Source organism: Hemitrygon akajei, chromosome 8 (genome assembly GCF_048418815.1).
Source record: "Hemitrygon akajei chromosome 8, sHemAka1.3, whole genome shotgun sequence".
Lineage (NCBI taxonomy): Eukaryota > Metazoa > Chordata > Chondrichthyes > Myliobatiformes > Dasyatidae > Hemitrygon > Hemitrygon akajei.
Genome location: NC_133131.1, coordinates 61,912,033 through 61,939,960, shown reverse-complemented (window position 1 = coordinate 61,939,960; position 27,928 = coordinate 61,912,033). Strand labels below are relative to the sequence as shown.

Sequence of the window (27,928 nt, the reverse complement as noted above, 5' to 3'; positions counted from 1 at the left end):
CTATCCAATTTTTTTAAAAATGACAATATCAGACCTGCCTCTACCAGTTCTACTGGAAGCTCGTTCCACACAGCTACCACTCTCTGAGTAAAGAAGTTCCCCCTTGTGTTACCCCTAACTTTTGCCCCTTAACTGTCAACTCATATCCTCTTGTTTGAATCTCCCCTACTCTCAATGGAAAAATCCTACCCACGTCAACTCTATATATTCCCCTCATAATTTTAAATACCTCTATCAAGTCCCCCTCAACCTTCTACGCTCCAAAGAATAAAGACCTAACTTGTTCAACCTTTCTCTGTAACTTAGGTGCTGAAACCCAGGCAACATTCTAGTAAATCACCTCTGTACTCTCTCTATTTTGTTGACATCTTTCCTATAATTCGGTGACCAGAACTGTACACAATACTCCAAATTTGGCCTCACCAATGCCTTGTACAATTTTAACATTACATCCCAACTCCTATACTCAATGCTCTGATTTATAAAGGCCAGCATACCAAAAGCTTTCTTCACCACCCTATCCACGTGAGATTCCACCTTCAGGGAGCTATGCACCATTATTCCTAGATCACTCTGTTCTACTGCATTCTTCAATGCCCTACCATTTACCATGTATATCTTATTTTGATTAGTCCTACCAAAATGTAGCACCTCACACTTATCAGCATTAAACTCCATCTGCCATCTTTCAGCCCACTCTTCTAACTGGCCTAAATTTCTCTGCAAGCTTTGAAAACCTACTTCATTATCCACAACACCACCTAACATAGTATCATCTGCATACTTACTAATCCAATTTACCACCCCATCATCCAGATCATTAATGTATATGACAAACAACATTGGACCCAGTACAGATCTCTGAGGCACACCACTAGTCACTGGCCTCCAACCTGACAAACAGTTATCCACCACTACTCTCTGGCATCTCCCATCCAGCCACTGTTGAATCTATTTTACTACTTCAACATTAATACCTAACAATTGAACATTCCGAACTAACCTTCCATGTGGAACCTTGTCAAAGGCCTTACTGAAGTCCATATAGACAACATTCACTCCTTTACCATCGTCAACTTTCCTAGTAACCTTTTCAAAAAATTCAATAAGATTTTTCAAACATGACCTTCCACATACAAATCCATGTTGACTGTTCTTAATCAGACCCTGTCTATCCACATAATTATATATACCATCTCTAAGAATAATTTCCATTAATTTATTCACCGCTGACATCAAACTTACTAGATAATTGCTAGGTTTACTCTTAGAATCCTTTTTAAACAATGGAACCACATGAGCAATCTGCCAATCCTCTGACGCAATCCCCGTTTCTAATGACATTTGAAATATTTCTGTCAGAGCCCCTGCTATTTGTACACTAACTTCCCTCAAGGTCCTAGGAAACATCCTATCAGGACTCAGAGACTTATCCATTTTTATATTCTTTAAAAGCGCCAGTATTTCCTCTTCTTTAATCATCATAGTTTCCATAACTACCCTACTTATTTCCCTTACCTTACACAATTCAATATCCTTAGTGAATACCGAAGAAAAGAAATTGTTCAAAATCTGCCCCATCTCATTTATCAATCTCCACCTCAAATATACCCAATGACCAGGCCTCCACAGCTGCCAGTGATTGATACAGAAATGAGAGGTAGATTACAGGATATGGGGAACACTCAGCAGTATTCTTGGAGAGGAAGAAGGATAACAAGTCAGGTTAAAGAGTACATCACTAAAAATGTCAATATATAGGCCCTCCATAGTTACTACGGGAACAGCTAATTATTTCCAAAGGTTTTTTTTATATTTCATATTTCTTTTATGTTAGCTTTGCTGTTTTAAAATTCCATGTTGATATTCAACTACTTCTATTAAAGGAAGGGCTGAGAAATATACAAAATATCTGTACACTGATTACTGGCTTCTCGTTAAGATTGACTTTGAATACAGTGTCCATATATCCTTTTATAATTGACAGGTATAGTGCGCATCGCCAGCCAACTGGATCTAGGTCTCTTAGCCCCAAGGAAGAAAATCATAGTAATGCTGATGGGAAACCATTCGGCCGGCAAGAGTTCATTCATCAATTGGTAAGGACAAGCTTTCATGTAAAACAACGTCTATTTCATCTTTTGATTGGCTGACAACCATTAGAGGGAATCATGTGATGCTGACAAGTGTTCTGTGTAAATGAGAGCATGTAAACTTGACAGAAGAAATCCCCGGGATAAATCTCCTGTAAGTAACACGTTCTCAAGAGGCTGTCAGTCCAGTTGGAAGTGTAACTAACTGAATGAAAATTTTTTTATCCAGATGTAGGTAATATGATTTTCTGAGAAGACATTTCGAGGGAGATTTGTTAAAGAGTGTTAATCTAAACGTTTCTAGCTGTTTGGCTGGAAGGTAGCAAGAGGTGGAGTTCCATCATTCTCGTTATGGAGATTGCTAGAGCAAAGAGGTTAAGTCGCAATATTGCTAATCTCTCAGTGCAACACTTTGCTCTCCAGCCCTTTGCTATGTTTAACGTGCTGTTTGGTAGTTTAAATTCATATTTAGTACCCTGTGTCCAAAACGGGGAAATGCACGCCAATCTCGGTCCCCTTGATGTGTACAAATTTGGTGCATGGACAGATAGTTCGAAGAATCCTAAGTTTACTGAACAATGAAATCAGACCTTCAGAAAGCAAACTTGGAAGCATGGAAGGGAGCAGAGTCTGACACATTGCGCTTTTCTGTGGTGCGTCAGCTTATTGTATTTACCGACCTTTCCCTGTGAACACTTTACCTAAACAAGATGCATGACAGAAGAAACCTTTCTGAAATTTTGGACATTTTCAATTTTTCAATTTGTTTTGCTGACAAACCTGTACAATCTTCTGAAACAGCACTTGAAAATACCCTCGCTGAGACGTCAGTTGCCCTTTAAAAAGTCTAGTCTTATGGCTTTGTAATTGTAAGGAAGGGTGGCAGCCGTAAAACGAAGGAGGATATAGGTAGTCTGGTCAGTGGCACAGAAATAGCTATTGTAATTTAATCATTAAAGTCTCTAGTTAATGCCGTGGGATTCTGCTCAGGGTATGTGATGGCGTTGCGTGATGAGGTAGTTCATACATGACCTTTCTGCGTGGAAGTTCCTTTTAACTTAAACACGAAAATACTATATTTATAATTCATCAAATGCTACGGCGAGATTCTGTTTTTTCCCCAGATGACTATTCCAAGATTCTGCCTACAAATACAATACATCTTGCTGCATCTTATCATTTATTTTAATTCTAAGGAAAGGCAAAAGCTGGAAATCATTGGCAGGTCAGACAGGATCTCATCCGCGTAACACGTTTCCCTATCATAGAGTAAAGAAACATCCCCAGGCCGACTGTATCGGTGTGGAGTATCACGTGATTATCATCCCGTTTTCTAATATTCTATTTGTTGTTTAGCCCATCAAGCGTTCAATGTTAATATTCGGAGATTAGTTATATCCACCAACGCTGAGACAATACGTTAAAAATTTCAGCTTACCTTTGTGTGACATTCTTTCCCCTCAAAATCCTTCTGAATCTCCAACTGTAAACCTAAGCCCTCTTTGTAGACACCTACAGGAAAAAGGTTATCAATGTTTCTGACTCTGTTTCATCGATATCGCACACGATTTTTTTTGCACGATTACTTGGTCCTCCTTTAGTTTTCCATGTCATTCGGAATACAAATCCAGCTTGTCTATTCCCTCTTCATCACTGAACTGCTTCACCACAGGCACCGCAGGAACAGGAAGGGGTCAATAACTTTACTGGGTATTTTTATAGGCCGCACAATATTAACAGGGATATCGAGGAGCAGATAGGGAAGCAGATCCTGGTAAAGTTGTAATAATAACAGAGTTGTCGTGATGGGGGATTTTAATTTCCCAAATATCAATTGGCATCCCGCTAGAACAAGGGGTTCAGACGGGGTGGAGTTTGTTAGGTGTGTTCAGGAAGGTTTCTTGACAAAATATGTAGATAAACCTACAAGAGGAGAGATTGTACTTGATTTGGTATTGGGAAATGAACCTGGTCAGATGTCAGATCTCTCAGTGGGAGAGCATTTTGGAGATAGTGATCATAATTCTATCTCTTTCACAATAGCATTGGAGAGAGATAGGAACAGACAAGTCAGAAAAAACGTTTAATTGAAGTAAAGGGAATTATGAGGCTCTCAGGCAGAACATTGGAAGCTTAAATTGGGAACAGATGTTCTCAGGGAAAAGTATGGAAGAAATGTGGCAAATGTTCAGGGGGTATTTGTGTGGAGTTCTGCATAGGTACATTCCAATGAGACAGGGAAGTTATGGTAGGGTACTTCCCTGTACACCGTGGTGTACAAAGGCTGTAATAAATCTAGTCAAGAAGAAAAGAAAAGCTTACAAAAGGTTTAGAGATCAAGGTAATGTTGGACATCTAGAAGATTATAAGGCTAACAGGAAGGAGATTAAAAAGGAAATTAGGAGAACCAGAAGAGGCCATGAGAAGGCCTTGGTGGGCAAGATTAAGGAAAACCCCAAGGCATAATACAAGTATGTGAAGAGCAAGAGGATAAGACGTGAAAGAATAGGACCTATCAAGTGTGACAGTGGGAAGTGTGTATGGAATCGCAGGAAATAGCAGAGGTACTTGATGAATACTTTATTTCAGTATTCACTATGGAAAATGATCTTGGTGATCGTAGTGATGACTTGCAGTGGACTGAAAAGCTTGAGCATGTAGATATTAAGAAAGAAGATGTGCTGGAGCTTTTGGAAATCATCACGTTGAATAAGTCACTGGGACCGGATGAGATGTACCCCAGGCTACTGTGGGAGGTGAGGGAGGAGGTTTCTGAGCCTCTGACGATGATCTTTGAATCATCAATGGGAACGGGAGAGTTTCCGGAGGATTGGAAGGTTGCTGATGTTGTTCCTTTATTCAAGAAAGGGAGTAGAAATAGCCCAGGAAATTATAGACCACTGACTCTTACTTGAGTGGTTGGTAAGTTGATGGAGAAGATCCTGAGAGGCAGGATTCATGAACATTTGGAGAGGTATAATATGATTAGGAGTAGTCAGAATGGCTTTCTCAAGGGCAGGTAATGCCTTACGAGCCTGATTAAATTTTTTGAGGATGTGACTAAACACATTGATGAAGGAGGAGCAGTGGGTGTAGTGTATATGGATTGAGCAAGGCATTTGATAAGGTACCCCATGCAAGGCTTATTGAGAAAGTAAGGAGGCATGGGCTCCAAGAGGACATTGCTTTGTGGATCCAGAACTGGCTTGCCTACAGAAGGCAAAGAATGATTGTAGACTGGTCATTTTCTGTATGGAGATCGGTGACCAGTGGTGTGCCTCAGGGATTTGTTCTGGGGCCCTTACTCTTCGTGATTTTTATAAATGACCTGGATGAGGAAGTGGAGGGATGGGTTAGCAAGTTTGCTGATGGCACAAAGGTTGGAGGTGTTGTGGATAGTATGGAGGGCTGTCAGAGGTTACAGCTGGACATTGATAAGATGCAAAACAACCCAGATAAGTTTGAAGTTGTTAATTTTGGTAGGCCAAAAATGATGGCAGAATATAGTATTAATGGTAAGACTCTTGGCAGTTCGGAAGATTAGAGGGGTTTTGCTGTCCGAGTCCATAGGACACTCAAAGCAGGTGCACAGGTTGACTTTGTGGTTAAGAAGGCATACAGTGTATTGGCTTTCATTAATCGTGGAATTGAATTTAGGAGCTGAGAGATAATGTTGCAGCTATATAGGACCCCACTTGGAGTACTGTGCTCAGTTCTGGTCGCCTCACCACAGGAAGGATGTGGAAGCCATAGAAAGGGAGCAGAGAAGATTTATAAGGATGTTGCTTGGATTGGGGAACATGCCTTATGAAAACAGGTTGAGTGAACTTGGCCTTTTCTCCTTGGAGCGACGGAGGATGAGAGGTGACCTGATAGAAGTGTGTAAGTTGATGAGAGGTATTGATCATGTGAATAGTCAGATGTTTTTTCCAAGGGCTGAAGTGGTTGCCACAAGAGGACACAGGTTTAAGGTGCTGGGGAATAGATACGGAGGAGGTGTCAGGGTTAAGTTTTTTACTCAGAGAGTGGTGAGTGCGTGGATTGGGCTGCTGGCAACGTTGGTGTAGGTGGATATGATAGGGACTTTTAAGAGACTTTTGGATACATACATGGAGCTTAGAAAAATAGAGGGCTATGGGTAAGCCTAGTAATTTTTAAGTTAGGGACATATTCTGCCCAACTTTGCGGTCCGAAGGACTTGTATTGTGCTGTAAGTTTTCTATGTTAACATCCCAGCGAATTTCTGCTCTAACCTAGGCAGTGCAACCTCATGTCCCTTCAGCACAGGTACGAAAACTGGACACTCCCATCTTCTTTTTGTAAATGAAATCAGCTTCTTGACCACCTTATCTACCTGTGACACCTCCTTCAGGAATCCTTGCAAAGCGCCGATTCCTCATTATTCCTACAGTTCTGCAACACACTTGTGCTTTTCCGAGCCTTAATGATAAAATGCATTGCCTTAGTTGCATGCAGTAATAAATTCCCTATACCATTCCATGAACCAGCTCGTTAATTCATCAATATCATTCACAGAATATAATCTGCAAAGCTAGAAATCCAAAGCAATAGACACAAAATGATGGAGGAACTCCACAGACCAGAGGCATCTATGGAAAGGAGTGAAATGTTGGCGTTTCGGGCCACACCCTTCATCAGGACTCCATCAAGACATCAGGTCCTGATGAAGGGCTTGGCTGAAACATAAACTCTGTATTCTTTTTTATAGTCACAGCTTTACCTGCTGAATTCCTACAACATCAATATTACTTTGTAGCTTAGGTTACCCTCTTCATCAAAGACAGCACAGACTTTGGTGTGATGTGACAACTTGCTACCATGCCTCCTACATTCATTTTCAGATTGACACTGCGTATTAGAAAGAGCAAGGGTCGCTGCATGAATCCCCGTAATACACCAATTTCCAGATGTTTCCATTCATGGAATAACAAGGCCTCGATTGTTGCCTTTTGTCTTCTAGATACCAGATAAATTTCGGATTGTATTGGTCAGGTCGTCCAGGATACTACGGGTTCATAATTATTGGAACTGTCATTGTCAGCAGCCTACTGCTGTCCATACACACTACAACAACCCGAAACGGAACACTTTGAAAGTTCAAACAAATTTGTCAGGCAGGAACTATCCTCTGCAAAGCCACACCCCGCTACCCCAGAATATTCTTGTACATTAGATGTTCCCTAATAATGTCTATAACATTGATGTGAGAATCACTACCCTGTAATTTATTTGATTATCCAGATTCCCTTCATAAATTAATGTACCCCTGGCCAATTCCAGTCATCTGTTCGAAGAGAACCAGTGAATATTTTTGATTAACGATCTTTCAGCAGACGAGGAACTCATCATGTATTTTAAATGCTAGACTAGCAGGAGGAGCTGGAGAATAGAAGGGGATGACTGCGCTGGGATGAAACCACTCTGGCTGAAGCAGGCATTTGGCGGTGTCAACAGAGAGTGGGTGGCGAGGGTTACTACAGTAGATGGTATAAACAGAATGAGTACACACAGGAGGTTCTGCAGATGCTGGAAATCCAGAGTAACACCTATAAAAAAGCTTGGGGAACTCAGCATGTCAGGCAGCACTTATGAAAAGGAATAAAGAGCCAACATTTTGGGCCAAGACGCGTCCTGATGAAGGGTCTTGGCCAACACATCGACTCTTTAGTTCTTACCATAGATGCCACCTGTTGACTGCGTTTTCCAGCATTTTGTGTATGCTTACGGTAAACAAAGGAGATGAAGTTTCTGCCCGTCGAGCTGGAACAAAACGATTGTTGTCATTTTCTAGGTACATCGAAGAACATATACAGAAAACGGGAGTTGCAACAGAAACACAAGGATTCACTTTTATTACCAGTGGTAAGAAAAGAGAATCGCTCACGGTAAGTAATTCCAAGGCTACTACTGATTTATTTATTTTTCCTGCAGCCCTGATCAATGGAGAACATCAGTACTTATCATCCCTTGCATATCACAACTGGATCCCCAGTAAACTGTATACTTCGCTTAAGTAACTGCATTTACAATTAAGTATGAGGGTGCGAACCCATGTCACGGAAATCCACATGGAACTTGACCATGTCCTTTGACTCCCCACGGAACTTAACTCTGTCTCACGTGACATTAACTCGTGGACTCTGCAACAGAGCTGATGAAATAATAGAAGTGAGGCCAACCTTGAATTAATTTATCATAAAGAGATAAGTGACTGTATTCAATAATCACATCTAGGGGTAGCATGCCGGAGAAGCTAGTAGCGCCTCTGCCTCATAGATTGAAGCATTGTTGTTATTGGCAATGGCCCTGTGGGGTTTGTGTTTTCACACAGGGATTACGTGAGGTTTCTACCCGTGCTCTGCCTACTTCCCAGTTGCCCAAAACCTGCGAGTTGGTAGATTTATTGGCCATGATTGGCTATTGGTGGTGGTAGGATTTGGGGGTGGGACAAAGAGAATGGGGGATAATATAATTGACTTCATGTAGGTGGGTGCGTAATAGTAGGCAGGGTTGAAGAGGGGCATCTGGGGTGAAGGGATTGATCACGTGCGATGTGGCTCCAATAATTACTGATTTGTTTAAGAAAATGCTCATTATCTCTACACCTCGGTACTTCAATGAATAGTGCAATAAAATGACCAACGTAGAAATTTTACAGACTTTAAGAGTGGTAAATTTCAAAGGATTAATAGTTTTGTTTAATTATTTCCACAGGGCAAAGCTACACTCCATCTCTATCCACATTTCCAAAAGCTGGAACAGATTAAGGGTAAATCCACACCGTCCATATATTGCAGAGGCAAGGAAAGGCATTCCATGTGACTCTCTTCACTCTGATACCATCACAACCATTGCGGCCTCCATAATAATAAGTTTGAAAAGTCTATAAAATCATATTCAACAAAATAAAGCAACACGCATGACAATTAGACAATTAAATGCACTGGGCATGAAGAGGGAAATTCTTGCCAGAGAAACAATTATGAAGTCCATCTTTGTGACCAATAATATCAAATATCAAAGACAATATATAACCATATAACAATTACAGCACGGAAACAGGGCATCTCGGCCCTTCTAGTCCGTGCCGAATGCTTACTCTCACCTAGTCCCACTGGCCCGCACTCAGCCCATAACCCTCCATTCCTTTCCTGTCCATATACCTATCCAATTTTACTTTAAATGACAATACCAAACCTGCCTCTACCATTTCTACTGGAAGCTCATTCCACACAGCTACGACTCCCTGAGTTAAGAAATTCCCCCTCGTGTTACCCTTAAACTTTTGCCCCCTAACTCTCAACTCATGTCCTCTTGTTTGAATATCCCCTACTCTCAATGGAAAAAGCCTATCCACGTCAACTCTGTCTATCTTCTTCATAATTTTAAATACCTCTATCAAGTCAGCCCTTAACCTTCTACGCTCCAAAGAATAAAGACCTAACTTGTTCAACCTTTCCCTGTAACTTAGGTGCTGAAACCCAGGTAACATTCTAGTAAATCTTCTCTGTACTCTCTTTATTCTGTTGACATCTTCCCTATAATTCGGTGACCAGAACTGTACACAATACTCCAAATTTGGCCTTACCAATGCCTTGCACAATTTTAACATTACATCCCAACTCCTATATTCAATGCTCTGATTTATAAAGGCCAGCATACCAAAAGCTTTCTTCACCACCCTATCCACATGAGATTCCACCTTCAGGGAACTATGCACCATTATTCCTAGATCACTTTGTTCTACTGCATTCTTGAATGCCCTACCATTTACCATGTATGTCCTATTTTGATTATTCCTACCAAAATGTAGCACCTCACACTTATCAGCATTAAACTCCATCTGCCATCTTTCAGCCCATTCTTCTAACTGGCCTAAATCTTTCTGCAAGCTTTGAAAACCTACTTCATTATTCACAACACCACCTACCTTAGTATCATCTGCATACTTATTAATGCAATTTACCACCCCATCATCCAGATCATTAATGTATATGACTAACAACATTGGACCCAGTACAGATCCCTGAGGCACACCACTAGTCACCGGCCTCCAACTTGACAAACAGTTATCCACCACTACTCTCTGGCATCTCACATACAGTCTCTGTTGAATCCATTTTACTACTTCTATAATAATACCTAACGATTGAACCTTCCTAACTAACCCGTGCGGAACCTTGTCAAAGGCTTTACTGAAGTCCATATAGACAACATCCACTGCTTTACCCTCGTCAACTTTCCTCATAACTTCTTCAAAAAATTCAATAAGATTTTTCAAACATGACCTTCCACGCACAAATCCACACTGACTGTTCCTAATCAGACCCTTCTATCCAGATAATTATATATACCATCTCTAAGAGTACTTTCCATTAATTTACCCACCTCTGACATCAAACTGACAGGCCTATAATTGCTAGGTTTACTCTTAGAACCCTTTTTAAACAATGGAACCACATGAGCAATATGCCAATCCTCCAGTACCATTCCTGTTTCTAACGAGATTTGAAATATTTCTTTCAGAACCCCTGTTATTTCTACACTAACTTCCCTCAAGGTCCTAGGGAATATCCTGTCAGGACCCGGAGATTTATCCACTTTATTATTCCTTAAAAGCGCCAGTACTTTCTCCTCTTTAATCGTCATGGTTTCCATAACTTCCCTACTTGTTTCACTTACCTTACACAATTCAATATCCTTCTTCTCAGTGAATACTGAAGAAAAGAAATTGTTCAAAATCTCCCCCATCTCTTTTTGCTTCACACATATCTGTCTACTCTGATTCTCTGAGGGACCAATTTAGTCCCTCACTATCCTTTTGCTATTAATATAACTGTAGAAACCCTTCGGATTTATTTTTACCTTACTTGCCAAAGCAACCTCATATCTTCTTTTAGCTTTTCTAATTTCTTTCTTAAGATTCTTCTTACATTCTTTATATTCCTCGAGCACATCATTTACTCCATATATGTCAAACTCAAGGCCCGTGGGCCAAATCCGGTCCACGGTGGAATTATCTTTGGCCCGCGAGATAATATCTAATTACTATTAAAGCTGGCCCCAGTAATCGAAGCACCTACGGCGTATGATATGGCTAATGCTGAGTTTATTCAGGTACCAGGTTTTCAGGGTTTTTAGTGTTTATTCGGCAGTCTTGCTCGGCAGTCTTCTTCATAAGAAATGGAATTTGTAAAGTGAAACACTTTGTAGTTATAGCAGAGACTGAGACACATGAGAGCAGGCTGAAAAAACGGAGGCAACGAAAGCTGCGTTCGCACGCGTCTGACTGATCCGGCCCGCATGAAGCTGCATTTTGCTCAATCCGGCCCGTGACCTAAAATAAGTTTGACACCCCTGATTTACTCCATGTTGCCTATATATATCGTAGATATCTCTCTTTTTCCTAACCAAGTTTCTAATATTCCTTGAAAACCATGGCTCTCTCAAACTTTTAACCTTTCCTTTCAACCTAACAGGAACATAAAGATTCTGTACCCTCAAAATTTCACCTTTAAATGACCTCCATTTCTCTATTACATCCTTCCCATAAAACAAATTGTCCCAATCCACTCCTTCTAAATCCTTCTGCATCTCCTCAAAGTTAGCCTTTCTCCAATCAAAAGTTTCAACCCTGGGTCCAGTCCTATCCTTCTCCATAATTATATTGAAACTAATGGCATTGTGATCACTGGACCCAAAGTGCTCCCCAACACATACCTCCGTCACCTGACCTATCTCATTCCCTAACAGAAGATCCAACACTGCCCCTTCTCTAGTCGGTACCTCTATGTATTGCTTTAAAATATCTTTTAAAAGATAAGCAGAACAATCATTCTGAAGATTAAAGGTGATAATTTCAGGGGCAACATTTCTTCGTAAGGATAATTAGAATAGGAAACACGAGAAGTTGAAGGATAATGAGGGTAGATTAAAGAGAAATAAACAAAAGTAGAGAGGGATAAGGAACTAATGACAGTGCAAGGCTGTGATGAGTATAAAGGTGTATGAGGCACCTGAATGGGTATCAGAAAAGTAAAGAGGGGTCACAAGAAATCACTGATGGCATTAACAAAATGACGGTTATAATGAAATTAGTATATTAAGACAAAAGAATAGCTGGGGAAAATTCAGGACACGTACTGTAGAGGCATCAAGGGTAAGCAGCACGTGGAGGTCGAAGACATGAATACTTTACATTAGTATTCACAAAAGAAACTTTCTAGCTGGAGAATTCAGCAAAGACATAGCTGAAAGTCTTGGGCAATTCGACATTAAAAAAAAGAGGAGCCATAACAGGTTTACAGATGAATACATTTCCAGATTATGAGTTTGTTCATCCCAGGCCACTTTGGCTGAGATTTTATTACATTTTCCAATAGACATAGTTGAAACATGAGATGACTTGAGTAGAGGAAAATTGTCCCCCTTTTCAAGAAGGGTGACAGAGAAAAAAATTGTAAACATAAATCTACTAATGTAATGTCAGTAGTAGCGAAAATGATGAAGATTTCTAAAAGGCAGCAAATAATCAGAGACAATCAATGCGGTGTTGCTAAAGAGAGATCCTGTCTGATCAATTTTGTTAAAGCAATGGCAAAGTATATGGACGAAGGCCAGGCAGCAGGTGCAATTTATGGGATTTTTTTATGAGTTTGCCAAGTTCACCTATGAGACCCTGTTACAAAGCTTTAGCACCCACAACAAGGCAATAAGTAAACTGATCCAAACTTGATTGAGAATTAGCGGCAGAGTATAATGGGTTGTTTCTGGGATTGGATGTGAGTAGTGGTGTACTGGGGAGGAAGGGGGTAAGTTTCCATTTTACGTTAATGATATGTGTGATTCAAGATAAGCAAGTTTACAAATATCAGGAAAATTGGAGTTGGGAAGACAGTTCCAGGCTTTAGCGAAATGGGCACAAGGAAGGTTTGTCTTATAATAGAAGTTATATAAATGTTTTAAAGGCAAACATGAAATACATGAAATTTTATAATAATGTGGATAATTTAATGGGAAGACTTGATAATGATCGACTGGGGATGAAAGTTGCAGATAGGACGTGCTTAGATAAATGATGTGTTTCAGACATGCTGGACGACATCATGGTTGCCTATATTTCTTGTTGGATAATGCAACTGAAAATATAGCATTATCCAATGTAGAGAATGTTTAACAGCTATGCATTAGACAGCCACATTCACCATGACCTCTCTCTCAGACTACACAGAAAACTGGAGTAACATTTCATGCATTTCTTTTTCACTATCCGTTCTCTCTCCCCCAAGGTTTAGAAGAATACCTGTCTACAGAGGTCAGCACTTCCAAGCAGAAGAAGTTTAATTTAGTGATCTTTATCGATACCCCAGGACTTGTTGATGGAGACATGACTTATGAGTTCGATGTTGACAAAGCGCTTATCCAACTGGGTAAGAGATTAACCCTTTCAGTCAGTCAGAATGTGATATGCCATAGAATGCCGCACTACAATGTGCTGGATTAGCATGCTGAACACTGACCATTAATATGGAAATGTATCCAAATCCCATCTCCCAATGAGAACTCTGCTATATCTACTCAAATAGTTAACACGGCTTATCTTTTAAGCGTAGTATCACTGCTGGCAGAATTCTTAGATTATTAATGAAATACTCTTGATATATGAATATGGTCTCTGGTGGTCTAGTGGATTTGGCGCTTTAGCTGCTGCAGCCTGGGTTCATCTCTTGGACAGGAAAGCTATTTTTTCTCGGACAAGGAAAATAACCTTACTCAGCTTGACGCCATTGCAGTGCTCAGGTAAATGATGCGAGGAGCAATGTTCCGGAGTTTGGAGTTCAAACCAGACGCTGTAAGGAGTTTGTACATTGTCCCCGTAATCGCGTGTGTTTCCTTCCACAGTCCAAAGACCTGCCGGTTAGTAAGTTGTTATAAATTGTCCTGTGATTAGGTTAGTGTTAAATACGTGGGTTCCGCTGGGCCGGAAGGGCATGTCTCACGCAGCATCTCAACACAAAAATAAAACATACCTCGAACAATTCAGCATACAGGTGGCATTTGGTGCCGGGCCTACACTATGCAATGTCTTTTTCATTATTATTTGTGCCATGAGCTCGGGGCATTGCAAATGCTAGCACATTCACACTGTTCAGTAAGAGCAAAACAATCCACTAAATGTTACCAGCGCACTTTATTCTTGTCATCTAACGAAGCGGCACTGAAGTTTATCACCCTCAGCTAGTTGGACTAAAGATAAAGTCGAGGTGTTTATTTCATCCCACTGAAGCATTTGTCAAGTTGCTTTACTTCTGAGACAGAGAAGTTCATCCATACGTCGGTAGGCTGAGAGCAGGGTGAGAGGTCGTTCATTGGCGATGTACAGTAAGGTTTACAAAAGGTGCTTTTGGCTCATTACAGCGGGATTAAATCAACATAGGTCCGATGAAAGGGGTTGTAAGCGGAGCGGCCAATGTGTGAGTGGGCCAGTGTTAAAGTAGTTAGGCTTTGGTTCAACGGGCTTAGGCAAGAACAGGCTTGGGCAAACAGAGGCAGAGTTTCTAAATAAGCAAGAAATAAGGTTTCTAGTAAATATTATCTTCTGTTGGTATATTGCTAGTGAGCTGAGAATGGGTCAGGGCAAGAGGTATTGGTATATTCTTTGCGTGAGATGTGGGAACTCTGTTTCCCTGATAACGACATCTGCATGAAGTGCATTGAGTTGCAGCTCCTTAGACACCGTGTTAAGGAACTGGAGCTGCAGCTGGCTTAACTTCAGCTCATATGGAAATACGAAGAGGTCACAGATAGGAGCTAAGAAGGCAGCCACCCTAATTTGCAAGAGGAGGTACCTGGTTAACTGACAGGAGAGGCAAGTGAATAGGCAGCCAATGCAGAGTATTCTTGTGGCTGTTTCCCTCAGTAATAACGTGTACTACTTTGGATGCTGTTAGTGTGCAGGTAAGCAACAACAACCAGGTCTCTGGCACTGAGTCTGGCTCCATTGGAAGGGGAGGGGTAATATAATAGAATTCATCCTGCAGATTCAGAAGATAGAAGCTAATAGCGGATGTTTCAGTATTACAGTGAAGTAGAGGGAATTACAGAAGTATGAGATAGGAGCTGGCCAAAGTTGCTTGAAAGGGAACATTAGCAGGGAGGATGGCAGAACAACAATGGCTGGTGTTTCTCGGGGAAGGTGCGGGAAAGATACATCCCAAAGATGAAGAAGTATTTTAAAGAGAGGCTGTGGCAACTGAGGGTGACAAAGGAAGTCAAAGACAGCATCATAACAAAAGAGAGAGCATATAATATTGCAAAAAACTAGTGGGAAGCTGGAGGATTGGGAATCTTTTATAAATGAACAGAAGGCAATTAAAAAGTGATAAGAAGAGGAAAGATGAAATATGAAGGTAAGCTATCCCATAATATAAAAGAATATACTTTGTACATAAAGATTTTTTTAAATATATAAAAAGTAAGAGAGAAAAAACTGAACATTGAACTGGGGAAAAATGACACTAGAGAGGTAGTAATGGGGGAACGAATAAATTATTTTGCATCAGTCTTCACTGTGGCAGGCTCATCCAGAATGACAGAATGTGAAAATGTCAGGGGGTAGAAGAGACTGTTGTTGCAATTATGAAGGAGAAGGTGCATGGAAAGCTGAAAAGTCTGAAGGTAGCTGTCAGCTGGACCAGAGCTACACCCGAGGTTTCAGAAAGAGGTAGATGAAGATATTGTGCAGACATTATTAATGAATTTTCAAAATTTTGGAATGTTTCTGGAGAAGTAAAAAATTGCAAATGTCACTCTACTTTTTAAGTAAGGAGGAAGCAAAAGAAAGGAAATTATAGACCAGTTATCCTGACATCAATGGTTTGAAAGATGTTGGAGTCTATTATTATGAGGTTTTGAGTACTTGGACACACATGATAAAATAAGTAATTAGGAGAGGAAATCTGCCTGACAAATCATTCAGAATCATTTGAGAAAATAGTAGGAAGGATAGATACCGAGAGTCAGTAGATGTTTATTTGGATTTTCAGTCAGCCTTTGACAAGGTGCTGCATATGTAGGGACTTAACAACATAAGAGCCCGTGGTATTACATGAATGGTACAAGCATGGATAAAAGAGTGGCAGTCTTGCAGGAGGCAAAGAATAGGAATAAATAGGGCCTTGTCTGGTTGGCTGCCAGTGACTACTGCTGTGCCAAGGGACGGAGTTAGGACCGCTTCTTTTCCCACAATGTTTCAATGATTTGGATGAAGGTATTGAATGCTTTTTGCCCAGATTTGCGGACCATATGAAGATAGGTGGAGGGGCAGTTAGTGTTGAAGAAGCAGGGTGTCTGCAGGAGGACATAGACAGATTGGGGAAATGGCAAGGACGTGGCATGTGGAATATCGTGTAGAGAAGTGCATGGTGATACCCTTTAGCAGACTCAAATAGGTGTTGACTATTTTCAAAATGGGGAGAATTCAAAAATTAGAACTGCAAAGGGACCTGGGAGTCCCAGTGCAATATTACCTCAATGTTAACTTGCAGGTTAAGTTGGTGGTGATTAAAGTAAATAGAATGTTCACATTCATTTCGAGAGGGCTAGAATACAAAAACAAGGCTGCTATGCTGAAGCATTACAAACGTTGGTCAGACCGCACTTGAAATTTCGTGAGCAGTTTTGGGTCCCTTATCTAGGAAAAGTTGTGCTGACATTGGAGAGGCTCCAGAGGAGATTCACGAGAATGATCTCGGACCGAAAGGGTTAACACATAAGGAGCAGTTGATGGTTCTCAACTTGTACTCGCTGGAGTTTAGACGAATGAGGTGGAGGTGGGTCTCAGTGAAACCAAAAAGAAAATTGAAAGGCCGTGATTGAGTGGACGTGGAGAGGATATTCCTTACAATTAGGTAGTCTAGGACCAGAGGGCACAGCCTCAGAATTATGATAACGTAGAACTGAGGAAAAGTTCCTTCATCTAGCGGGTGGTATATCTGTGGAATTCATTGCCACAGACGACTGTTCAGGCTATTTCACTGAGTATATGAATAGCGGAGCTTGATAGGTTCTTGATTGATCAGGGCGTCTAAAGTTACGGGGAGAAGGCAGAAGAATGGGGTCGAGAGGGATAGTAAATCAACCATGATGGAATGGCGGAGCAGACCCGATGGGGCAAATGGCCTAATTCTTCTCCTATGTCTTATGGGAACGCCTTGGGAGTAAATCCCGAAGAAAATCCCTAGCTGCTGGTCTACGTTGATTTCAACGCTGAATGGCAACTACTGCGACGCGACTGGTGCCAAACTATATTGCTCCCTGCCGTTCTATTGGGTTCATCAACTGTGTGAAGAAGCTGAGTCTGCAACACGGGCAACAGCTTGCTCTTCATATCATACTGCCCTACCTTGTGTATCGGTTTGTGTATCACATAGACAGCTAGGACACCGTATCCAACACCATATCCGTGGCAGACCCAGAGGTGGATGGCCGTAATCTTCTTCCTAGTGTCGGTCTAAAACTACGGTTCGTGGATTTATAATGAGATTGTAAATTCCAGGGCGCCTAGGCGCGACTCGAGTAGCAGCAGTACACCCAATGGATACGATTAATATTCCCGTTTCAGCCTGATACAGCTAAAAAGCACAACTGCTTCCGGGGTCAGTACAGTCAACATAGATGTCTTAATGAGTTTAAACGAAATATCGTTGCTTAAATCTGATGGAAACAACACTGATTGTGGTCGGAAGCGTCCACGTAGGATACCACGGAGGAAGCGTGGGTGCAGAGCTGGGTTACAAATGTGTTTAAGGAAACAGGGGATTATGCCGACTATCTTGCTGGCAAACGTGCAGTCTCTGGTGAATAAAATCGATGATCTCTGAGCCAGTTTGCGGAATCGGAGGGACGTTAGGACCGCGTGTATCCTTTGTTTATCAAAATCCTTGTTAACCCTTTCTGTACCGGATGCAGAGATTCAGATCAACGAGTTTACTGTACACTATCAGGATAGATCTATGGAGTCTCTCAAAATCAGAGGTGGAGGAGTATGCCTCACAATCAACTCTTCTTGGTGCACAAATATATCAATGCTGTCCCAATTCTGCTCACCAGACCTGGAATATCTAGCAGTAGAGTGTTGTCCTTTTTACCTACCACGGAGTTATCTGGATCAGTCTGGTCGCAGTTTACATTCCACCTCAGGCCAATGTCAAGCAAACTTTAGATGATCTGAGCAATAGGACCAACATACACGAAACAGCGCACCCTAACGCCTTCACCATCTGTTTGGGAGATTTTAACCGGGCCAGTCTGAAAAAAATCACTAAGCAATTACCGTCAACCGATCACTTACAATACCAGAGGAAACAGCACACTGGACCATTGCTACACTACCATCAAGAATACCTACCGTGCTATTCCACGCCCTCACTTCGGGAAGTCTGATCACCTAGCTGTATTTCTACTCCCTGAGTAGAGATAGAGACTGAAGTCTGCAGCACCAGCAGTGAGGGCCAAGAAGGTTTGGACAAGAGAAGCACAGGAGCGCCTACAGGACTGCTTTGAATCTGTGGACTGGACTGTCTTCAAGGATTCATCTTTGAATCTGGATGAGCTTGTTGCAGTTGTTACCAACTTCATTAAAACCTGTGTGATTGAGCGTGTGCCTACAAAAACTTACTGTACATACCCAAACGAAAAGCCGTGGATGAACCATGAGGTACATCATCTGCTGAAGGCTAGATCCGAGGCATTCAACTCTGATGACCCAGGCCTGCACCAGAAAAACAGGTATGATTTGTGGAGGGCTATTTCAAGCTTGAAGAGACAACTTTAACCAAAGTTGGAGGTAACATCGGATGCACAGCAGGGTTTACAAGACATTACTTCCCACAAAGAGAAACTCAATAGTATGAATTGCAGCAATGTTTCACTACCAGGTGAACTCAATGCCTTCTAATCCCACTTTGAAAGGGAGAACACACTACAGCTGTGAAGATCCCTGCTGCACCTGATGACCCTGTGATCTCTGTCTCAGAGGCCAATGTTCGGCTGTCTTAAAATAGAGTGAACCCTTGCAAGGCAGTAGGTCCTGATGGAATACCTGGTAAGGCTCTGAAAACCTGTGTCAGCCAGCTAGTGGGAGTATTCAAAGACATTTTCAATCTCACACTGCTACAGGCAGAAGTTCCCACTTGCTTCAGAAAGACAACAATTATACCAGTGCCTAGGTAGAATAATGTGAGTTACCTTAATGACTATCTACAGTGATAAAATGCTGTGAGAGGTTGGTAATGACTAGACTGAGCTCCTGCCTCAGCAAGGACATGGACCCATTGCAATTTGCCTATCGCCATAAAACAGCAACAGCAGATGCAGTCTCAATGGCTCTCCTCATGGCTTTAGACCACCTGGACAACACTAACACCGATGTCAGGATGCTGTTCAGCAACTATAGCTCAGAATTTAAAACCATCATTCCCACAATCCTGATTGAGAAGTTGCATAACCTGGGCCTCTGTACCTCCCTCTACAACTGGATCCTCGACTTCCTAACCAGAAGACCACAATCTGTGTGGATTGGTGATAACTTATCTCCTCCTCATTGACAATCAAATCTGGTGCACCTCAGGGATGTGTGCTTAGCCCACTGTTCTACCATCTCTATACCCATGACTGTGTGGCTAGGCATAGCTCAAGTATCATCTATAAATTTGCTGATTGGTAGAATCTCAGGTGGTGACGAGAGGGCATACAGGAGCAAGGTATGCCAATTAGTGGGGTGGTGTCGCAGCAACAACATGGCACTCAACATCAGTAAAACGAAAGTGCTGATTGTGGACTTCAGGAACCCTTGGACACTACCTCACTTTTAAAATATACAGTATTTTTAAATGACTTGGATGAGGAAGTGGAGGGATGGTTTAGTAAATTTTCTGACGGCACAAAGGTTGGGGGTGTTGTGAATAGTGTGGAAGGCTGTCAGAGGTTACAGAGGGACATGGATATGATGCAAAACTGGGTTGAGAGTGGCAGATGGAGTTCAACCCAGTTAAGTGTGAGGTGGTTCATTTTGGTAGGTCAAATATGATGACAAAATATAGCATTAATGGCAAGACTCTTGGCAATGTGAAGGATCAGAAGGTTCTTGGGGTCCGAGTCAATAGGACACTTACCAATAAGACATTGGCCTTCATCAATTGTGGAATTGAGTTTAGGAGCCTAGAGGCAATGTTGTAGCTATATAGGACCCTGGTCAGACCCCACTTGGAGTACTGTGCTCAGTTCTTGTCACTTTACTACAGGAAGGATGTGGAAACCATAGAAAGGGTGCAGAGAAGATTTACAAGGATGTTGCCTGGATTGGGGAGCATGCCCTCTGAGAATAGGTTGAGTGAACTCAGCCTTTTCTTCTTGGAGCGATGGAGGATGAGAGGTGACCTGATAGAGGTGTACAAGATAATGAGAGGCATTGATCGTGTGGATAGTCAAAGGCTTTTTCCCAGGGCTGAAATGGCTAGCGCGAGAAGGAATATTTTTAAGGTGTTTGGAAGAAGGTACAGAAGAAATGTCAGGGGTAAGTTTTTTATGCAGAGAGTGTGAGTGCGTCGAATGGGCTGGCCGCGGTGGTGTGGAGGCGGCTAAAATACGGCCTTTTAAGAGACCCTCGGACAGGTACGTGGAGCTTTGCAGAATAGAGGGCTATGGGTAACCATAGGTAATTTCCAAAGTACCTGCTCAGCCTAGCATTGTAGGCCGAAGGGCCTGTATTGTGCTGCATGTTTTCTAGGTTTCTATGTTTCTAATCGTACAATATGAACTGCGTCCTCGTCTTGCACCTGCAGGTGAACAGGCCGACTTAATCTTTGTCTTCTTTGACCCAATGGGTCAAGCCCTGTGTAAACGGACGTTGAACGTTGTGGAAAAGCTGAATGAGAATCAAGGTGATAAGATAAAGTTTTACCTCAGCAAAGCGGATGAAGCTGGTCCTGAGACTGATAGACAGGTATGGCTAGAAATCTTCAAAGATGTATTCCGAAATCGCGTTATTGGCCCATGCTATTCAGTGAAAATTACGCTTAGTTAATCTGAATGAATGAGTATGAGGATTTTGATTCCATTTTAGAGGTAAAACTCACCAAAAGCAATACGTTTAAAACTGTCCCGAACTTGGTAGGATGTTCTTTTTAAGTAACTAAGTTATGCTATAGGAAATAATTACAATTCGAATCAACGCTAACAGACATAATTGTTGCACTACGCCAAAACTGAAACGATATTCATGACTCTGAATGTAGTGTTATTTATAATTAGTGGATTATCAATGTTGCCTTTCATTAATTAGATTTTAATGACGTTTGCATTGGAGAACGTCGGAGCTGGGGCAGAAGAACGACAGATAAGTGTGTTTACACATTAAGGAAATGTTTAAACACCCAGACAGTGGATCACAGAGCAGAGTGATGTTTATTCTTTTTCCTCAATGTGTTAAACGTACTTATCTGCATAATTTGTATCAGATGCCGTTGAGGACAATGTTTCTTATGTAACCCCCTGGTAAGCCTTAGGCTCGCTCAACTCACTTCCGTCTAGGGGGAGCAGACTTTGGCCCCGCCAAACTGGGTAATCAGCTTGTGTGGATGCTGTGTGATGTCCCCAACAACACCAAATAACAGACAGTACACCATATGCGATTAAATGAGTTCACTTTAAAGATCTTACTGGAACTATGTACTTAATATAGATACAATATAAAAGAAAAAGTAAAAGGCGCCAAACTTATCAAAGTCCAAACCACTTCGTGCACAACTGTTGGAGCTCAATTAACGAAGTCTTCTGGCTACCATTCGATCCCCTCAGACCTCCTCGACTCGTAGCTCAGGACCACCCGAAGTGATCAACCAAGCACCGCCGGCACGACTGTCTTCGTCTCCTCTCCTCGCCAAAAACCCTGGCCTTGGACTCCCGCTCGGGGTGCGTTCCGTCGCCCAGCTTACAGCATCGCGTCCTGTCTCTCACCCCCTCGCACCGACTCCCCAAAAGCCCACCAACAATAGCTTACAGACCCAGAAGAGAGAATAACATCTATCCCAATTGGTTAACAAAAGAATACAATTCTGGTTATCAGTAATTTTAACCCAAACAAGCTTCGAGAGAAAACACCCTCTCACCAGTTAGCATAACAAAGAAGCATTTTTACTTTTAACAAAGAAGCCATTTTGATTAACACACGCGGTAACATAAAGAAAAAAAACCATTACACCAAGAAGAAACCCCCTTACACTTATTTGACATAACTAACAGAGTGATCACTTCGTTATTATGTCAGAAGAAATCACAGGCAGTTTTCAATAACACTGTTTGGTTACATAAAGTAAGAGTGATTTTCCTTCCAATGCAGTGGATTATTTATGCATTATTTTGGTGGTGGATAGCGGAATAAAAAGAATTCAAAGAGCTTTATAACATTGGGAGTTTACATATCAACGCGAGTTGCTAATTGCAGATCCATTATTCTTTGCAAAATTTGCCAGCTATCATACGTTTCCTTTCGATTCCTCCAGAGAGTGATGATGCAAATAGTACAAGAACTGTGCAAAAGACCGGGACTGAACAAGTGCGGCTTTGATATGCCAACCATTTACATCCCAGATCCAGACACAGTAAGACTATGACTTACTGAGTGTGTAATGCGGAATATACTATTTTTTAAATCTAGTAGAAACGAACAGAACGCAGTTTGCGTATATAGTTCCAATGTCCATCCTTGTGGGCAAATAGCAGCAAATAATGGGGTAGATTAACCTCAAGAAATATTATGACTTCGGACTCCAATTGTTTTTGTAATTTAATATGCTGGTGAAATGTTAACACAGAACATAGTGGTAGCACAGCAGTTAAGATAATGCTGTTACAACACCAGCGACCCGGGTTCAGTTACCGCTGCTGTCTGTAAGGAGTTCCTTTCTTCTCTCCATGACCCTGTTTCCTCCTGGTGGTCCGGCTTTCTCACCATACCAAAGACATAGGGGTTAGTCGGCGAATTGGTCAGATGGGTGTAATTGAGTGGGATGGGGGTCGTTCTGAAAGGGCCAGTTACTGCGTCACATCTCTAATATCATATTGCGTCCACTTGCTTATCCAAGAGTTTCTTAAATGCCCCTAATTTATCTGCCTTCTACACACCATTCTGTGAGGCAAGCACTTACCTCCCATACTTTCTCCATGTATCACAGAAATGTGCAGAGGGGTTAAGCATCGAAGTAATTTCCTTCCAATTGTTCATAGCTTGTGGATGATAGTTAGCCTGCATTGCTCCTGTGAAGTTGGCTGATAATAAACTGAATCACTCCTACTATTTTTTTTAGATGTATCTCATAAGAGCATTCAGATATACTGAACTAATTTTCATTTTCATACTGGTAACAGTGGTTTACACTACTGGCAACAATCGCAATTCCCATTTCCTTTTCTGCCATTGTTTCTGCACTCGCTCAAATGCTGGAGCAAATGCAGGTAACAATCATGAGTTGTCAGTCCAATATCTTAAAAAGGAGGGAGATTGGAGAAGAACCTCTATTAATCCATGTGGTTAAGATGACGCGCACTCCGTGTTTCTGGATGTGATTATTTCAATGACTTCATTCTCATTTTTGTTTTTTGCTTTTTGGACTAACAGCCATCGCGTTGCGTGAATCAGATTCAGGAGGTATGCGCAACCATAGAAAAAACAATAAACCGAACTGTTCAAAACACGCTGGACCAGCTTGAGAAAGACTGCGGACTCGTCATTCAGGCAGCCCAGCAGCAACTAAAGAAGAACAGGTGAAATTGCAGTGTGCATACTGTCCAGGAGAGCAAAACAGAATAACGTTTCTGAGTGTACAGTACATATTGCCAGAATACACACTAACTCTGAAATGTTCAGATGATTAACACAGATATTATGTGTAATTTGTTGAGAAAGTTTAATTTCCTTATTTTAACAGACATCATAGTTCTACTTGATCTCATTGTTTACCCGTGAATCTGAAGAATTGACAGTGAAATCTTGGAAAATGCGACAATGTGCAGTGTAGACTTGGAGAAATTAGAGGGAACTAACATCTTACCCAACAGTGATTGAAAAATAAGTATTTTGTACTTTACAGATAGAACAAGAATTGCAGAGCAAAACGGCCCCGAAAAAATTCGACTGAACTAATTGTCTGTAATGACGAGAACGTACTTTGAGTTGAAACCAGCCTAAAATCGTAATTTTTCCGGTCTTGATCAACCCTTTCTCATCTTCTGTTGAATCTTCACCAATTCTGTCACTAAAGTTCAGATTGGACTCGACCATTTAAACATCTTTCTGTCGGCCTCTCCTCGAACCAGTATAACTTATTCTCTTGATATTGCTGCTGGTAGCATAGGTCGCACAAACTCCCACTTGTTTGCTATTTCATCCCGCCCCCTCAACACTGTTTAATTTTTTCTGACTTAAATTCAATATTGATGGCTTATCCGTATCTATAAATCTGCCCTACATTTTGAAAACAATGGCCTCTAAAACATGGTACAATTCTTTACGTCCTTTAAAAAAAAATATTTATTACATTTTAGAAATTACAAGGATTAAATGTGATAATAAAATAGTAAGAAAAAAAGTTGACCCTCCCCCCTCCCCGTAACCCTCCCCCCTTAACCCTTATCTAAAAAAAAGAAAAAAAAAAGAAAGAAGAAAAAGATTGCCTGGATATCGGAGGATCCCTACATGCTCCATGGAGTTCAAAATAATTTTGATATTTATTTTTACTTTCCCCAATTACTATGATTTTATCTTCAAAGGACCTGTGTATTTAATCCTATCTTTTGTAAGTATGGGAGCCAAATTTTCAAAAATATATCATATTCATTTCTTAGATTATACGTAATTTTTTCAAATGGAATACAACTATGTATTTCATTATTCCAATGATCCATAGTTAAATATAAATCAGATTTCCAACTAACTGCGATAACTTTTTTGGCTACTGCCAATGCAATTTTTATAATTTTTTTCTGATACTTGTTCAATTTAAGTTTCGGTATTGTCCTTTCAATGTCTCCTAATAAAAATAATAATGGACTATGTGGGAGTTGTATTCCAATAATCTGTTCCAATAAAAGTCTTAAATTTATCCAAAATGGTTGAATTTTAAACCAAGACCAGGTAGAATGTAAAAAAGTACCAATTTCTTGACTACATCGAAAACATTGGTCAGACATATTTAAATTAAATCTATTTATTTTCTGTGGTGTTATATATAATTGATGTAAAAATTATATTGTATTAATCTAAGTCGAACACTTATTGTATTTCTCATACTATCAGAACATAATCTTGACCAATTTTTTTCATCAATTTTAACATTCAGATCAGATTCCCATTTTTGTCTTCATTTGTGAATTCCTAACTAAATTGTTTGCTTTTGAATCAAATTATACATACAAGATATAATTTTTTTAATTTTTCCTTTCTGAATTAATATTTCTACTTCACTAGGTTTTGGCATCAACATTGTTTGTCCAGCTTTTCTCGTAAATAGGCTTTTAACTGAAAATAACAGAAAAGAGTATTATTTGATATTTTATATTTATTTTTTAATTGATCAAAAATTAAAATACCTCCTTTAAAACAATCACCTATATATTTAATCCCCTTTTGGAACCAATCATGTAAAAGCATTTGATAGGTTGGAATGCAGAAAAAAGCATTTGATAGGTTGGAATGGGATTTTTTATTTAAGGTATTGGAAAAATCTAAGTTAGGAAAATCTTTTATACAATGGATTAAAACTTTAAATACTAATCCTCAAGCTAAAGTAGTTACAAATGGTCAGATTTCAACACCATTTTGCTTAACGAGGTCAACTAGACAAGGCTGCCCATTATCACCTGCTTTATTTGTATTGGCAATACTCATTAGCAGAACTAATTAGAACAGATTCAGATATTGGGGGCTTTAGAGTTAATCAAGAAGAATATAAGATTAATTTATTTGCTGATGATGTTTTGATTTATTTAACAAACCCATTGCAATCCTTGCAAAGATTATCCTTTAGATTGGAAGAATATGGGATAGTATCAGGTTATAAAGTAAATTGGGATAAAAGTGAAATTTTGCCCCTCACCAAAGGAAATTATAATCAATGTCGATTAGCAACTCAATTTCGATTGTCAATGAAAGGGATAAAATATTTAGGTATTAGAGTTGATAATGATGTTAAAAATTTATTCTTTACGTCCTTAAGGCTGCTATACTTGATTTTGACTGAACCTTAAAGGTATGGAACTCTCTCAATTAATTTTCTGACCGCACTCCAAATCTCTCTTCACATAAATAAGCATTTGCAATCTATTTCCTTGACAGCTATTTTCTCCCAATGAATAATTCCTAACCTAAGTATATTTTAAACATCGGATTTAGATTAATGCTACCATTTATAGTGTTAAACCACTGAGTTAACAGACGTTGGGATATTCGTGGATGACTGACAGGTAGATAAATCCACACAGATGTGCACGTGCACTCACACAGAAAATGCGGGGAATCAACAGTAAGCTCAGATTGTAATGCTATGCTTCAGTTAAGGCTTTAAAATTTGGCACTTAACACCAGATTGAAAAGGAATTCATTTGGACAGATTTTAAGGAAATGCACACTCAGTGGCCACTTTATTAGTTATACCTGTACACCTGCTCATGAATCCAAATATCTGATCATCCAATCACGTGGCAGCAACTCAATGCATAAAAGCACGCAGACTATGGCCAAGAGGTTCAGTTGTACAGCTGAAGCATCAGAATGGGAAAGAAATGTGATCTAGGTGACTTTGGCCATCGAATGATTGTTGGTGCCAGATGGGGTGATTTGAGTGTCTCAGAAGCTGCTGATCTCCTGCAGTTTCACACACTACAGTATCTAGAATTTACGGAGAATGCTACAAAGGAAACAGTCAGTGAGCGGCACTTCTGCGGCGTTGTTAATGAGAGAGGTCGGAAGATAATGGCCAGACTGGTTCTGGCTGACAGGAAGGAGACAGCATAAGGACATTGCTGAATGCACCACACATGGAAAATTGAAGTCGATGGGCTACAGTACAGAAGACTACGTGCAGGTGGTACCTAATGAAGTGGCCACTGAGCAAATATTAATAATTTGGATGATAATGCCCGTCAGAGTAACCCCATTAGCACCCACCCCCATCTCTTTATTTCACCACACCACTGCAGATTGGTATTTCTCAGACCCCCATCACCCACCCCCCCCTTTGAACTTTCTGTCACTTTTTGTACAGCAAAGTGTAAATTGAAACAGTCAATTCACCTTCCGGTATACTCTGTGATTTGGGAGGAAGCGGAGGACCTGACCAAATTCGATAAGGTTCCAAGGAGAACGTGAACTACGTACAGTATACTCAGAACTCATGACCAGTGTCGAAGCCTGATGCTGCTCAACCTACCAGTCAACGTTGCAATGTCATCTACCCCTCCCTGAGGAACATAAGCATCCGAAATGATACAGATATTGATCTCATCTTGTGTTCATGAGGCTCATACAGATGCTCCTCTTCCGCAAATCTGGTTTTTTTCTGTATATGAGTTGGTAAATGTATCAAGTGAATTTACACTCAGGGGTCAGTTTATTAGATACTTCCTGGACCTACTAAAATGGCCAATAACTGTATGTTTGCCATCTTCTGCTGCTGTAGACCATTCACTTCAGGGTTCGACGTGTTGTGCATTTAGAGATGTACACCTGCACACTATTATTTCAACGCGGGGTTATTTAA

The 27,928-nt window shown here is 40.7% G+C and overlaps 1 protein-coding gene across 9 annotated transcripts in view; it reads left to right on the top strand.

Annotated features, from left to right (window-relative positions):
- LOC140731419 (uncharacterized) overlaps window positions 1-27,928 on the top strand; it is a 44,350-nt gene that overhangs the window by 4,836 nt on the left and 11,586 nt on the right. For 5 of the 9 annotated variants that reach the window (XM_073052921.1, XM_073052918.1, XM_073052915.1 and 2 more), the window contains exons 2-8: window positions 1,988-2,099; window positions 7,906-7,999; window positions 8,829-8,883; window positions 13,403-13,543; window positions 20,957-21,117; window positions 22,646-22,774; window positions 23,791-23,936. In XM_073052921.1, the coding sequence (XP_072909022.1) occupies window positions 1,988-2,099; window positions 7,906-7,999; window positions 8,829-8,883; window positions 13,403-13,543; window positions 20,957-21,117; window positions 22,646-22,774; window positions 23,791-23,936 (838 nt within the window). Of the gene's footprint in view, window positions 1-1,987; window positions 2,100-7,905; window positions 8,000-8,168; window positions 8,283-8,828; window positions 8,884-13,402; window positions 13,544-20,956; window positions 21,118-22,645; window positions 22,775-23,790; window positions 23,937-24,262; window positions 24,719-27,928 lie in introns of those variants that run through there. The other 4 variants (XM_073052924.1, XM_073052916.1, XM_073052919.1 and 1 more) reach the window with 4 other exon arrangements.